The sequence below is a fragment of the Solenopsis invicta genome, chromosome 14, assembly GCF_016802725.1.
Source record: "Solenopsis invicta isolate M01_SB chromosome 14, UNIL_Sinv_3.0, whole genome shotgun sequence".
Taxonomy (NCBI): Eukaryota; Metazoa; Arthropoda; class Insecta; order Hymenoptera; family Formicidae; genus Solenopsis; species Solenopsis invicta.
In genome coordinates this window covers 15,428,528-15,444,574 of record NC_052677.1, presented here as the reverse complement: position 1 = coordinate 15,444,574, position 16,047 = coordinate 15,428,528, and the positions used below count along the sequence as shown (strand labels likewise).

Below are 16,047 nucleotides of genomic sequence, written 5' to 3'. Positions count from 1 at the left end.
TTGAAAAGGCAATGCTGAAAATTCACATCTGTTGGAATGCATCCAATCTTACTTTCAATTTCTCAAAAAATATAAGATGTACTTAGAAAAACATATATGAAAGGAGATAGAGAACATAAAGTACATAAATTATTTCCATCTTTTATTTCATTCTTAAAAAATTAATTTATAATCTCATTTATAATCGTATAAAATGTTTTTTTAATTTTATAATACTTCTATGTAAAATTATCCTAATATACATTAATATTTTAAATTAAGTAATTTTATTTATCCATTTTAGTATGATAAAAAAGTATAGAATTCATACAAAATGTAAAAATTAATAAAAACATAAAAATACTGAAGATATTAAAAAGCGTAAACTCACACACATTTTGATGTAAATATTTAATTTTTATTTCTCAATAATATTATCTAAAAAATAGGTAATTACATTTTAATATACCTAGAAAGTTGAATATTCATAGAAATTTAACTATTATAATATACATATAATCCGTTTGCATTATTGCATTTTTTATCTATAATTCTTATTACTGTGACGTTACAGAAAAAAATTAATATCAATTCAATAATCTTTGTTTCATATATAAGCAAGAATATAAGATTTTATTGGAAGAATTTATAATCTTAACCAGACATAATTTGCTTACATGAAGAAATTTTTTCTCTTTATGTAAGCAAATTATGTCTGTTTAAGGCTATAAATTCTTCCAAGACAATTTTATATTCTTGCTTATATATGAAACAAAGATTGTTGAATTGATACTAAATTTTTTTTCGTGTACGAGTTTTGATGTAACCGTAATTAATTAATGTAAACAGCAACTCTATAAGCATTAACATGATAATTATGATCCATATAATTCGTTCGATAAAAAAGCAATAAAGTTTATCAAGACTGTTCTTTTAATGATACTAAATGTCTATAAACAAAAAAAATTTTATTTTTTATATTTCTCACACGTGAATAAAGAATGATGCTTATAAATAAGATTATATAATTTGTCACGTACAGTCAGCAAATATACTATCTTTAATTAAAGTATTGCCTTTTATTACACAATTGTAGACTATAACATTTCGTATTTAGACAGTAAAAATCGCTAAATTTATTACACATTTTTGGAGTGCTTTGTTATTCACTGAAAATTATTCACTTACTAATGAAAATCTAAAATATATCTAACAGGAACTACAGATTTTACTTGCAGTAAATTTCGGAAAGAAGAATTTTTGTGCATAATGTAAAAATATATTTTAATAATTTTATTACATAAACAAACATAGTGAGTGATAAAAACTACGGAACGATCAGTTATATTTGACTGGTACTTTTAGATATAGATTGTCAATCACTTAAAAATGGAATTTTAGAGCAAAATCTTTTGAAACTGCATTTGATAGATGTATTATTAAATACATGCATGTTGTGTGTGTATGTGCAAGTATCCAACATAAAGGACCAATTTAATCCTAGTAATGTTATATAACTTATTTCATCAATAAAAACATTAAAAATTAAATAAATAAAGAACTTTTTAAAGTATTTATATTTTTGTCGTAAGCATTTTCGGTGTAAATTAAAAAAAAAATTTAACTAGTGTTATTAGCAACAGAATTCTAAATTTTTAAACAAAAAAGTTATCAAATTTCTAATTGTTTATAACTCAATTAATTTTGCAATTAAAAAAATATACTTTGGCACAAAATTATATCTCTTTGAGTATAAAAATACAAAACTTAAAGATGTGAATGAATACTACACACTCATAAAATTTTACTAAGGTTACGTTCCATTTCACGCATAATGCGCATAGCACATTATTTTATCCCTCTAATTCTCCAAATGTTAAACAAGGATAAAATAGTACATCATGCGCATCATGTGTGAAACGGAAAGTAGCCTAAAATCGGTGAGGCATTTTTCAAGAGTTACGTATATGTATTAGTGTTAAGTCAATGAACTGTAAATTGTTGTAACCCATGCTCAAAGGCTGCGCCAAAAAAGCGCATGTAGAAAGAAAGAAATAATTCATGAATAATCTTCCTTTCTTTGTCTAACTGATTTGTGATTGGTTAAAGATATTCTCCCTTCTCTTCCGAAGATTCTCTTTGTAAGTCCTATAGGAAGAAAAGAGGCAATTACGGGACGAGAGAGAGGGCAAAGAAGAACCTTCGGAAGAGAAAGGAAAATATTTATAACCAATCACAAATCAGTTAGACAAAGAGAGGAAGATTATTCGTGAATTATTTCCTTCTTTCTACATGCGCTATTTTCGGCGCAGCCTTGAGCATGGGTTAGAACAGAATATACAGTTCATTGACTTGTAATATACATAACACCAGCGCATATACGAACATAAAAAATTATAAGTATAGAGACATAGTGTCGTACAGTATTCTCAGTGATGAAGTTGCTCGCGACCCAAGCATATCTCTTTGTATAAAGTCTATAAAATTTATAACAATTTCTAATAAACTAAATAGCAGCTTGAAGAACAACAATTGAAAAAGTGCAGTGACGTGGTTAATACTTTTACCTTCGTCTGTGAGCGATATTAATCTTAACATAACAGTACAAAGTGTGGATATTGTTTTCATCAATCAAAAGCAAATATTACCAGTAATCAGAAGCAATTATAATCAAGAAAGTTGTGTTCGTCTATAAATAATCCAGAGATTTCTTTCAAAATGGAATTGTCTACTTTACTTATGACTATTCTGGCAGCGGGTGTTTGCTTATACTATTTCGTTCTAAGCAAGTTAATTTATTTTGAGAGACTAAAGATCCGGTATGTGCAACCGATTCCATTGTTGGGCAACATGGCACAAGTCATTTTTCGACGTATATCTATGGCGGAGCATATACAAAATATTTACAATCGCTTTCCAGACGAAAAATACGTTGGATTCTACGATTTTACCAGGCCTACCTTTATTATTCGAGATCCAGAGATAATTTCAATGATTGCCATCAAACATTTTGATAACTTCTGCAACCACAGTAGCGTCGTGAACGAATCTCTCGATCCGATAGCCAGTAGAAATCTGGTCAGCTTGCAAGGACACCGTTGGCGCAAAATGCGAAGGCTTCTCACCCCTACTTTTACATCCGGCAAAATAAAGATGATGTTTGGACTTATGAGTGAATGTGCCGAAAACTTGATTAATTTTGTAATAACGGAATCTGGGAAAACTGGCAAGACGTTTGATATAAATGATTTATTCTTCAGATACGCCAACGATACGGTGGCTACGTGCGCTTTTGGCATCAGTGTGGATTCTTTTAAGCATCCAGAAAACACATTCTTTATGATTGGTAAAGAAGGAATGACGTTTAATGCATGGAAATACTTCAAATTTTTTATGAACAGAAATTTCCCGCTATTTGCAAAACTTTTGAAGTTGAGACTGATTGGATCAAAGATAGAAAATTTTTTTAAAGACATCGTTACTAATGTTGTAAAGGTCAGAGATGAGCAGGGAATTGTTCGCCCGGACATGATTCAGTTAATGATAAAGACCAGGAACAAAGACAGCGGACCCGAATTCGATATCGACGAGATGACTGCACAGGCGTTTGTTTTCTTTATCGCCGGATTTGATTCTGTAGCAACAGCCATGTGTTTTATGGCGCATGAAATTGGTATCAATCCCGATGTTCAAAAGAAATTGAGAGAGGAAATCAATGACGTCCTTAAATGGACCGATGGAAAACCAACGTACGAAGCTATTAATCATATGAAGTATTTGGATGCTGTGGTAAATGAAACTCTCAGACTGTATCAAGGACCAGCTTTTATTGACAGAATATGTGTCACTGAAACCAAATTGCCACCAGCAACTCCGGATGGCGAACCGATTACTATAAAGCCAGGAGATGCTGTATGGTTCCCGGGTTTTTCACTCCATCGTGATCCAAAATACTACCCGCATCCAGACAAGTTCGATCCAGAAAGATTCATGGACAATAGTGTGGACAAGTCGGTTTATATGCCATTTGGTATTGGGCCTAGAATTTGCATTGCTAATAGATTTGCTCTAATGGAAGCAAAAGTTATGCTGTTTTATCTACTTTGGAAATGCGATCTCGAACCCGATGTTAAAACCAAAATTCCTCTGATGATTAGCAAGACATCATTCACCATAACAGCAGAAGAAGGCTTCTGGTTAAAGTTACGTGCAAGGAATTCGAAGGCTCCTGTTGTATGTTTATCTAATGGACATAAAAATGAATATCAATGATTGAGATTGTAAGTAGCATATTCACAATTTATTTCAATCGTAGCACTAGATACGTAAAGTTCATTTTTCAAAATATATTTGTATATTTGTATAAGTTTAGCTTCTTCTTCAATTATATACGTAAAAAGTTTAAAATAAAAATTTCAGTATAGCTGTTTTTTAAATAAGTATCGTTATATTTTAAAAAAGCAAATTTATTTAAAATTTGTCTACATTAATAATGTTTTTATAAAATACAATAATTGTAATATTATTAACATAAATATAACACATTTGATGTGCTGTCTTCCATGATATGTACCTTCTAAAATTCATGAAGTAAAATATCACTTTATATTAACTGATACAAGTTTTTGAATAATTTTTTACTTTAAGAAGTTTAGAGAGTAAATCAAATAAATTTAATAAATAATAATGGATGTCGATAGACGGGCATGAATTACGTTTTATTATGTATTAATTTTACGAGTTATATTTATTTCAAGACATAAGAATTTATTTTGAATTCATAAGTAATTTACATCCAAAGGGAATTTAAAATATAAGTTGATTCAAAAATTTACATAGTAATACAAATTAATATTGAATGGTTCTTCTGATTAAATTTTAACCTAAGTATATCAAAAAATATTATCAAATGCACAATATTTAATTTACTTGATTTTACAAATAGTTATACGTATATAAAAATATTTTTAAAAAATGGCATACATTTTCATTTAAATACAATTATTAAAATAAATATAAAATAACAATTGTATAAAAAAATGTATTTAAAATGCTTAAAGAAAAATAATCATGATTTCAAATATCTATACAGTATGAGATATTAAATCTTTACATCGTTAAAGTTACGTAAAGTCACTATAACCATCTATAAAGTAAATAAGCTAACAATAACTCAAAGAAATATATTTTGTCTTTATTTATATTAAACTTTGATTATAAATATTTTAATCGTAACGTTTTGTTTAAAAAATCTTTCAGATGCCCGCATTTGGAGAAGTTCAATTCAGAAAGATTTTTAACGGCAATGTGAACAAGTCGCTGTATATGCTATTTGATCTTGGATCAAGGATCAGCATCGATAATAGGTTTGCCTTAATGGAAGAAGTCATGGTTTTCTATCTACTTTGTCGTTGTGATCTTGAATCCAACGTCAAAACTAGAGCTGCTATGGCGTTTCACAAGAGAACTTTCACTATGTTACCAAATGGAGACTTCTTGTTACGTGCGAAGAATTTGAAAGTTCATATTACAAATTAATGTTTATTTAACGGACATAAAATTGTGGAACAGTAATGTAGTATATTTATATAATTTATTTTAGGCGTAGAATTTTATACGTAAAATTAATTTTTCAAAATATATTTATGCAAATTTATTTTTTTCCTGCAATAAATAAAAAAAATTTTAAAGAAATTTTGGAGAAGTTATTTTCAAAATATGTATCGTTACATTAAAAAAAAAAAACAAAATTATTTAAAATTTATTTTCATTAACAATGTTCTTATAAAATACATTAATTGTAATATTGTTAATATAAATGTACGTATATTTTTTGTGTTGTCTTCTAATATATGCACACTTTTAATTTCGTAGTGTAATTGTCACTTTAAAAGAATAAAAATTAAGCTTGTACAATTTTTTGAATAATTCTTCACTTTACGAGATTTAGAGAGTAAATAAAATGAGTTTTAATAATGGATATCGATGGATGGACAACAATTATGTTTTATTATGTATTAATTTTACGAGTTAGGTTTCAAAACATAAAAATTTATTTTTAATTTCTAAGTTAAGTAATGATATCTAAAGAAATTTTAAAATATAATTTGATTCAGGAGCTTATATTGCAATTCAAATTGACATTGAATGATTCTTCTGATTAAATTTCAATCTAAGTATATCAAGAAATACAATCTTCTAAACAACTTAATATTTGGTTTATTTAACTTTACAAGTTGTTATATGTATGTAAAAATGTTTAGAAGAATGGCGCACGTTATCAATTAAATCTGATTATTAAAATAAATATATAACAATGATTTGTAGCAATGTTAAGTTGTTTCGATTATATTTGATGGATCCGCCTTAAGGCTTTACTCTTATCCACTAGAATAAATGGAGATAGCCTGTGGCGCGAAAAAAGGGCATTGTATATAACTTTAAGTTTACTTGTAGGTTTAAAACTTTATCAAACTCTTTGTATTCGTTATCTTATTTGAAATGTTAAAGTCACTGTTTGTTACGTTGGTCGTATTGTTTGCAGGTTGATTAAGTTCATGAGGGTGATTTTTAATGTGGCACCTGTTTGTTTCCATAGTTCTTCTTCAAATACCTCAAGGAGTACCCTTTACACACTTTTTTTTACTATAGTACAAATAAGGTTAATGAGTTAATTATAAGACTTTTGTACCAGTGTAACCATATGGTGTAGTTTTCAAAAGCAGTATCTTATGTCTAATAAAAAAAAAGCTTACGGTGTACCGGGAAGAGAAAGGAGCGGTCGGAGTAGCGCGGAGAGAAATTGTAAAAAAATTGTCTGTGTAAAAGTCGATCGGACTTAAGTCATTCAGGAACCCTTTAAATTTCTTCTTTTCCAACTCACCGCATAGCTTAAAAAATGACCTACAGATTGTACAAAAAATCTGCTTAAAATTTTTATAGGAAAATATTCATAATCTCAAATTTCAATCCATAATGAACGGAGAGGATTTAAAGTTTTTATCCTGGTAAAGTTACGTGATGTTACTACAATTATTTGTAAAAAAATATACTAACAAGTCGAATATATTTTATTGAAAGTAAATCATTTATTACTTAATCATACTTTTACAACATTTTCAACTATATTTTAAGTTAGAAGTTAAAATAAATATAAAGTTTAGTGCTTCCTTTAAATACAAGAAACATTGTATTTTCTAGAATTATATAATATTTCATATGGATTAAACATTGCAGAAATAAACGGTATACATGACAGTTTACATAATTATTTTCTCGCAGTCAGCAAAACGTCAGCAAAATGTCTGTAGACTAGCAACACATACAAATTAAAAATTGTTAGTAGACTAATCTTACCTCATTGAAATACACTGTTAGAAATGTTCGTAAAATTCCATCAAATTTAAGTTACTAAAGTAACTTAATTTTCCGAAATTGGGATGCTGAAAACGAAATTAAGTAACATTTAATGCAAATTTACTAAATTTCTCTTAAAATTCTGATACTCTATCTCAGAATTACAAATGATTTCTTAAAATTACTAAATGGTAACAGAAGTTTAAGATAACGTGATTGGATGAAGTTGCGCAGTGTACTCTGCGCAGTTTTTTTCCCGCATACAACTCGGCGATCGGCAGGAAGACATCCTTTGCAATCTCTCAGTGGTGAGAAGTGGCCAGAAGTGGTAGTGAATGATACAGTGTGCAAAAACAATTGTCATTATTCAGAATTTTACTGAAAATGTGATATTATGTTATATAAAATGTGATGTATGTGATATAGTTTTCTATTTTATAGATTTGATTAAGTATTATTTTAAAGGATTATAATGATATTATTATTCGGTTTATTAATTTTGATATATTATTGCTTATAATATTTATCTTGACATATAAATAAATATATAATACGAACAAAGTATGTTTAAACAAACAACTAACATAATTGTGTATATGTTATACACAGTATTCTCATTGCATTAAATGAACACTCAAAAACAACTTTTCATAACTAATAGTTTTTGATATACATTTGATACGTATATGTATAATCAGTGGCTTGAATGGCATATAACATATTTAGTTCATATTATCTTACTATTTAGGTGCCAAGATATATAATATATATAATATTAGATATATAAGATTTATTATATATAAAGAAATATAAGAAATATTTAAGAAAACTTTTTTATCGGTTTATTAATTTTAATATATATTATAGTTTATAATTATATACGTCTTATATATAATAGTTTATAATTATATGATATATCTTATATTCTATATAAATATATAGAATATAAGATATATCATTATAAACTACATATATATTAAAATTAATAAACCGATAGAAATTTTTTTACCCATTGAAATTTTCAGTTACAGATACTGAAAATTACTAAAGTGTAACAAAAATTTCAAGTACGTGTGACTAAAGCTTTATGGAGTTGCTGTTTCTAAAATTTTCAGTTTCGTATAGTAAATTTGAGAAACGGTAACTGCATAAAGCTTCAGTCACACGTACCTGAAAATTCCTACAGAAATTTCTAACAGTGTAACATTCTGCTTACGCTCTGTCGACAAAACCTGTTGACATTCTATATTAGCAGTCTGGCAATAGTAATTGAATAGATTCTGCTGACAAGACATCAAATTGACGGCAGAAAACAAAGAAGACATTGCTAAATACATGCATAAACACTACAAAATTTATTATTATGTTTTACTCTTCTGACCACTGACTTTACTCAGAAGAGTAGAAAGTCAAAGCTCACACATATCTTGATATATATGTTTAATTTTCATTTCTTAATAAATATTATTTAAAACACACGTGATTACATTTTAATGTTTCTAGAAAATTAAATATTTATAGAAATTTAACATATATATGTAATTCGTTTGCGTCATTGCATTTTTTATCTTCAATTCTTATTATTGAAATGTTATGAATTTTTATGTAATCGCACTTAATGTAGATTAGCAACACTACAAACATCAACATGATATTTGTAGTGTTGCTAATCTACATTACGATCCGCATATTTTGTTCGATAAAAAGACGATAAAATTTATGAAGACTGTTCTTTTAATGCTAATACTAAATAGAGTTAAGCGAAAATTCACTACCTGTGAATTAGTCACTGATAATAAAAATTCACGTTCACGACCTGTGAACAAATATGAAAATTCACTGTGAATAGTGTGAATGAGACTTTTGGCTTTCCGCACTGTCGGGTAGTCACCAAATTAAAAAGCTATACATTAAAATGCGCAATTAAAGATTATTTGCAATGCAAAGTACAAATAAGAATCTAAGATTTATTAAATAAAAGTTTTAGTTTACGTTTTTTATAATATATATTATAGATTATTATAATAAATATTTACACATGACTGTGTCTTCTCTAAAATGTATTTTGTTTGATGTAAAATTTGATAAAATCATAATAAAACTTTAATTGATAATTTACCTAGTATATATTATACCTAAATCATGATTTTAAGCATTCACAGTTCACTGTTAAAAATCACTGATAAAAAAAATCACATTCGCAATTATCACTGTGAATGAAAAATCACAGATATGCTCAACTCTAATACTAAATATTATAATAAAAAATTTTGTTTTTCATATTTCTCACGTGAATAAAGAATGATGCTTATAAATAGGACGCGGATGTTGGTGCATGATATCGTGTCGCGCGCGAAGAACCGCTGTGTGCGAGTGAATCGAGTGCTCGCTGCATTTCTCGGCAAGATCCGATGCTTGGTAATTTAATAAAATCAGAATCTGCTAATAAATTGAATCCGGTTCTGTGAACACATCATAAACATTTTCGTCAATTTTAATTAACATTGCCAATTTTTCAAATAAAATTTCGACATTTTGAAGAAATCTCGAATTAATGCAGAAAATTTTTTCGTGTTTTGTTTATGTTTATGTTCACATGAAGTAGGCCGCATTAAGTAGGTCGCATTAAGTAGGCCGCATTAAGAAGGCCGCAGCGGTTCTTCGCGCGCGACATGGAATCACGCACGAACATCCGCGCCCAACTTATAAATAAGATTACATAATTTGTCATGTACAGTCTGCAATTATACTATACTTTATTAAAGTATTGCCTTTTATTACACAATTGTAAAAATAAAAATTCCGGAACGACCAGTTATATTTGAAAGACTGGTACTTTTAGATAAAGATTGCCAGTCACTTAAAAGTGCAGTTTTAAAGCAAAAACTTTTGAAACTGCATTTGATAGATGTATTATTAAATACATGTATGTTGTGTGTGCGCGCTTGTATGTGTATGTATGTGAAAGTATACGTTTATCCAACATAAAGGCCCAATTTAATCCTAGTAATGTTACATAATTCATTTCATTAATAAAAAAATTGAAAGGTAAATAAATAAAATAACTTTTTGCAATATTTATATTTTTGTCGTAAACTAAAATATTTTCTGTAAAACTTAAAAGAAAGAATTAAGCTAGCGTTATTAGCAACAGAATTCTAAATTTTTAAACAAAATGGTAGTCAAATTTTTAATTGTTTATATCTCAATTAATTTTGCAATTAAAAAATATCCTTTGGTACAAAATTATATTTCTTTAAGTACTATAAATGTACAAAACTTAAAAAATTTCTGAAAGATGACTGATCCGTTTCACACGGAAAAGCCTTAATATAAATAATTAAAAGAAAATATTATACTTATTGTTTTATTAAACATATTATTCAATAACAATTGTTAAAATAAGTTAGCTGACCTCAAATTCAATTCAATTAAAAAACATCATAAGGTGAATTACGCCACTGTGCACAGACCCGAATGACGTCACCATAATTTATTTTATGACCTTAATAAAACACAGCTATTTAAAAGTATCGAATGACGCTATTTTAAGCAAAGACAATTTTTGACAAGTTATTTAAAAAAATTAATAAATGATCTTAGGTAAAACTATAAACTTTGTTTAAAGTTAATATTATAAATTAGCGAAAATGTATATAAAAATTTAAAATATACAAAAATACTTTTATGTACAAAGCATTAAATGTAGACTGCAAATGTCCTGTATTACGCCAGGTTGTTTTGATTTACGCTACTAGTATATACCAAATGATACCCTATCTGTGTTGACAACCCTTATTATATTTTACAAAAACTATATAATCATATGATTCTTTATTATTTTATCAGTTTTAAATATATTACTTATACAAAATTAACATTTTGTATTACAATTCAAAATAATTTCATTTTTTTATTTTACATGTTACATTGTAATAATAATTTAAGAATAAATTTAGTCATGGATAGTTAAAAGTGACAAATTTTTGACACATAATTTTGGGAACCACTTTTCACAAAAAATCACATATGCGTTTACTTATTTCGATGGAGTCATTTAATACACTTTGACGACTGCTTTTCGATTAATGTTTAAATACTTTTAATTAAAAGCGGAGCAGCCTCTGACGACTTTGACCTTGACATATGTTATCAGGGAGATAGTCCCGAGTGACTTACAAAAGATTTTAATCCAAGAATGCTAAAGTTGTGGAACAAACGGCTTTACTACAGTAAAGGTGTGAATGAGTAGTACATACCCATAAAATTTTACTAAGGCTACGTTCCGTTTAATGCATCATTTTATCCTTGCAATTCCACGAATGTTAAACAAGGACGAAACGATAAATTATGCGCATCATGCGTGAAACGGAACGTAGTGTAAAATCGGTGAGGCTCTTTTCAAGAGTTCGCCTTGTAAGTCGTATTGGAAGAAAAGAGGCAGTTGCGCGACGAGAGAGAAAGCAAAGAAGAACCTTTGGAAGAGAAAGGAAAATATTTTTAACCAATCACAAATCAGTTAGACAAAGAAAGGAAGATTATTATTGAATTATTTCTTTCTTTCTACATGCGCTTTTTTTAGCGCGGCCTTCAGCATGGGTTGTAACCGATTACAGTTCAATGATTCAACACCATATACGTAACAAATATAAAAGATTATAAGTATAGAGACAGTGTCGTACAGAATCCTCAGTGATGAAATTGCTCGCGACCCAAGCACATCTCCTTGTATAAAGTCTATAAAATTTATAACAATTTCTAATAAAGTAAATAGCAGCTTGAAGAACAACAATTGAAAAAGTGCAGTGACGTGGTTAATACTTTTACCTTCGTCTGTTAGCGATATTAACCTTAACATAACAGCACAAAGTGTGGAAATTGTTTTCATCAATCAAAAGCAAATATTACCAGTAATCAGAAGCAATTATAATCAAGAAAGTTGTGTTCGTCTATAAATAATCTAAAGATTTCTTTCAAAATGGAATTGTCTACTTTACTTATGACTATTCTGGCAGCGGGTGTTTGCTTATACTATTTCGTTCTAAGCAAGTTAATTTATTTTGAGAGACTAAAGATCCGGTATGTGCAACCGATTCCATTGTTGGGCAACATGGCACAAGTCATTTTTCGACGTATATCTATGGCGGAGCATATACAAAATATTTACAATCGCTTTCCAGACGAAAAATACGTTGGATTCTACGATTTTACCAGGCCTACCTTTATTATTCGAGATCCAGAGATAATTTCAATGATTGCCATCAAACATTTTGATAACTTCTGCAACCACCGTAGCGTCGTGAACGAATCTCTCGATCCGATAGCCAGTAGAAATCTGGTCAGCTTGCAAGGACACCGTTGGCGCAAAATGCGAAGGCTTCTCAGTCCTACTTTTACATCCAGCAAAATAAAGATGATGTTTGGACTTATGAGTGAATGTGCCGAAAACTTGATCAATTTTGTAATAACGGAATCTGGGAAAACTGGCAAGACGTTTGATATAAATGATTTATTCTTGAGATACGCCAACGATACGGTGGCTACGTGCGCTTTTGGCATCAGTGTGGATTCTTTTAAGCATCCAAAAAACACATTCTTTATGATTGGTAAAGAAGGAATGACGTTTAATGCATGGAAATACTTCAAATTTTTTATGAACAGAAATTTCCCGCTATTTGCGAAACTTTTGAAGTTGAGATTGATTGGATCAAAAATAGAAATTTTTTTTAAAGACATTGTTAGCAATGTTATAAAGGCCAGAGATAAGCAGGGAATTGTTCGTCCGGACATGATTCAGTTAATGATGGAGATCAGAAACAAAGACAGCGGATCCGAATTTGATATCGACGAGATGACTGCCCAGGCATTTGTTTTGTTTGCCGCCGGATTTGATTCTGCGACAACAGCCATGTGTTTCATGGCGCACGAAGTTGGTGTTAACCCTGATGTTCAGAATAAATTGAGAGAAGAAATCGATGACGTTCTTAGATGGACCGACGGAAAACCAACGTACGAAGCTATTAATCATATGAAGTATTTGGATGCTGTGGTAAATGAAACTCTTAGACTGTATCAAGGACCAGCTTTCACTGACAGAATATGTATCACTGAAACCGAAATGCCACCAGCAACTCCGGATGGCGAACCGATTACTATAAAGCCAGGAGATGCTGTATGGTTCCCGGGTTTTTCACTCCATCGTGATCCAAAATACTACCCGCATCCAGACAAGTTCGATCCAGAAAGATTCATGGACAATAGTGTGGACAAGTCGGTTTATATGCCATTTGGTATTGGGCCTAGAATTTGCATTGGTAATAGATTTGCTTTAATAGAAGCAAAAATTATGCTGTTTTATCTACTTTGGAAATGCGATCTCGAACCCGATGTTAAAACCAAAGTTCCTCTGGTGATTAGCAAGACATCATTCACCATAACAGCAGAAGGAGGCTTCTGGTTGAAGTTACGTGCAAGGAATTCGAAGGCTCCTGTTGTATGTTTATCTAATGGACATAAAAATGAAAATCAAAGATGAAATTGTAAGTAGCATATTTACAATTTATTTCAATCGTAGCACTAGATATATAAAGTTCATTTTTCAAAATATATTTGTATATTTGTATAAGTTCTGCTTCTTCTTCAATTAAATATGCAAAAAATTTAAAATAAAAATTTTAGTAAAGCTGTTTCTTAAATAAATATTGTTACATTTTAAAAAGGCGAATTTATTTAAAATTTATCTACATTAATAATGTTCTTATAAAATACAGTAATTGTAATATTGTTAACATAAATATAATACATTCTTTGTGCTTTCTTCTATTATATTTACCTTCTAAAATTTGTAGAGTAAAATATCACTTTAAATAAATTGATACAAGTTTTTGAATAATTTTTTACTTTAAGAAGTTTAGAAAGTAAATCAAATAAATTTAATAAATAATAATGGATGTCGATAGACGGGCATGAATTACGTTTTATTATGTATTAATTTTACGAGTTATATTTATTTCAAGACATAAGAATTTATTTTGAATTCATAAGTAATTTACATCCAAAGAGAATTTAAAATATAAGTTGATTCAAAAATTTACATAGTAATATAAATTAATATTGAATGGTTTTTCTGATTAAATTTTAAACTAAGTATATCAAAAAATATTATCAAATTGCACAATATTTAATTTATTTGATTTTACAAATAGTTATACGTATATACAAATATTTAAAAAAAAGCATATAAAATAACAATTGTATAAAAAAAATATATGTAAAATGCTTAAAGAAAAATAATCGTGATTTCCTATATCTATACAGTATGAGATATTAAATCTTTACATCGTTAAAGTTACGTAAAGTCACTATAACCATCTATAAAGTAAATAAGCTAACAATAACTCAAATAAATATATTTTGTCTTTATTTATATTAAACTTTGATTATAAATATTTTAATCGTAACGTTATTTTGTTTAAAAAATCTTTCAGATGCCCGCATTTGGAGAAGTTCAATTCAGAAAGATTTTTAACGGCAATGTGAACAAGTCGATGTATATGCTATTTGATATTGGATCAAGGAGCAGCATCGATAATAGATTTGCCTTAATGGAAGAAGTCATGGTTTTCTATCTACTTTGTCGTTGTGATCTTGAATCCAACGTCAAAACCAGAGCTGCTATGGCGTTTCACAAGAGAACTTTCACTATGTTACCAAATGGAGACTTCTTGTTACGTGCAAAGAATTTAAAAGTTCATATTACAAATTAATGTTTATTTAACGGACATAAAATTGTGGAACAGTAATGTAATATATTTATATAATTTATTTTAGGTGTAGAATTGTATACGTAAAATTATTTTCTTAAAATATATTTATGCGAGTCCAGCTTTTTCCTCAATTAAATGAAAAAAAAATTAAAAACAAAATTTCAGAGCAGTTATTTTTAAAATATTTATCGTTACATTTGAAAAAAAGGAAATTGTTTAAAATTTATCTACATTAACAATGTTCTTATAATACGTATATACAATAATTCCAATATTGTTAATATAAATTTATATATATTTTTTGTGTTGTTTTCCAATATATGTACACCATAATTTTCGTAGTGTAATTGTCACTTTAAAAGAATGAAAATTGAGTTAGTTTAATTTGTTGAATAATTTTTCACCTTACGAAATTTAGAGAGTAAATAAAATAAGTTTTAATAATGGATGTTGATGGATGGACGACAATTATGTTTTATTACGTCTTAAATTTACGACTTATGTTTCAAAACATAAAAATTTATTTTTAATTTTTAAGTTAAGTAATGATATCTAAAGAAATTTTAAAATATAATTTGTTTCAGAAATTTATATTATAATTCAAATTGATACTGAATGGTTCTTCTGATTAAATTTCAATCTAAATATATCAAGAAATCTTATAAACAGCTTAATATTTGGTTTATTTAACTTTACAAGTAGTTATATGCATGTAAAAATGGAGAGAAATAAAAAGATTGCTTCTGTAAACATTTATCGGACTTAAATCATTCAGAAGCCCTAAATTCCTTCTTTACCAACTTATCGTATAGCTTAGAAAACCTACAGATTGTACAAAAAATTCTGCTTAAAATTTTTATAGGAAAATATTCGTGATCTCAAATTTCAATCCATAATGAGAGGATTTTAAATCTGTACCGTAGTAAAGTAACGTAAAGTTGCAACA

General features: G+C 28.4%; 4 protein-coding genes across 8 annotated transcripts in view; 3 read left to right on the top strand and 1 right to left on the bottom strand.

Moving 5' to 3' along the window:
* The window catches only part of LOC113003340 (dynein heavy chain 1, axonemal), a 132,388-nt gene that overhangs the window by 47,685 nt on the left and 68,656 nt on the right, over positions 1-16,047 (bottom strand). The window lies entirely within an intron of this gene.
* The window catches only part of LOC105207590 (pyrokinin-1 receptor), a 119,805-nt gene that overhangs the window by 68,639 nt on the left and 35,119 nt on the right, over positions 1-16,047 (top strand). The gene's annotated exons all lie outside the window — the stretch shown is intronic.
* LOC105207598 (cytochrome P450 9e2) lies at positions 1,678-5,642 on the top strand. The gene is made up of 2 exons (XM_011177145.3): positions 1,678-4,259; positions 5,239-5,642. Exon 1 carries the CDS (start codon positions 2,698-2,700, stop codon positions 4,249-4,251), a length of 1,554 nt encoding a protein of 517 aa, XP_011175447.1. The 5' UTR covers positions 1,678-2,697; the 3' UTR covers positions 4,252-4,259; positions 5,239-5,642.
* Positions 9,454-15,850, top strand: LOC105207790 (cytochrome P450 9e2-like). The gene is made up of 2 exons (XM_039457523.1): positions 9,454-13,874; positions 14,823-15,850. The coding sequence occupies exon 1, from the start codon at positions 12,314-12,316 to the stop codon at positions 13,868-13,870; it is 1,557 nt and encodes a 518-aa protein (XP_039313457.1). The 5' UTR covers positions 9,454-12,313; the 3' UTR covers positions 13,871-13,874; positions 14,823-15,850.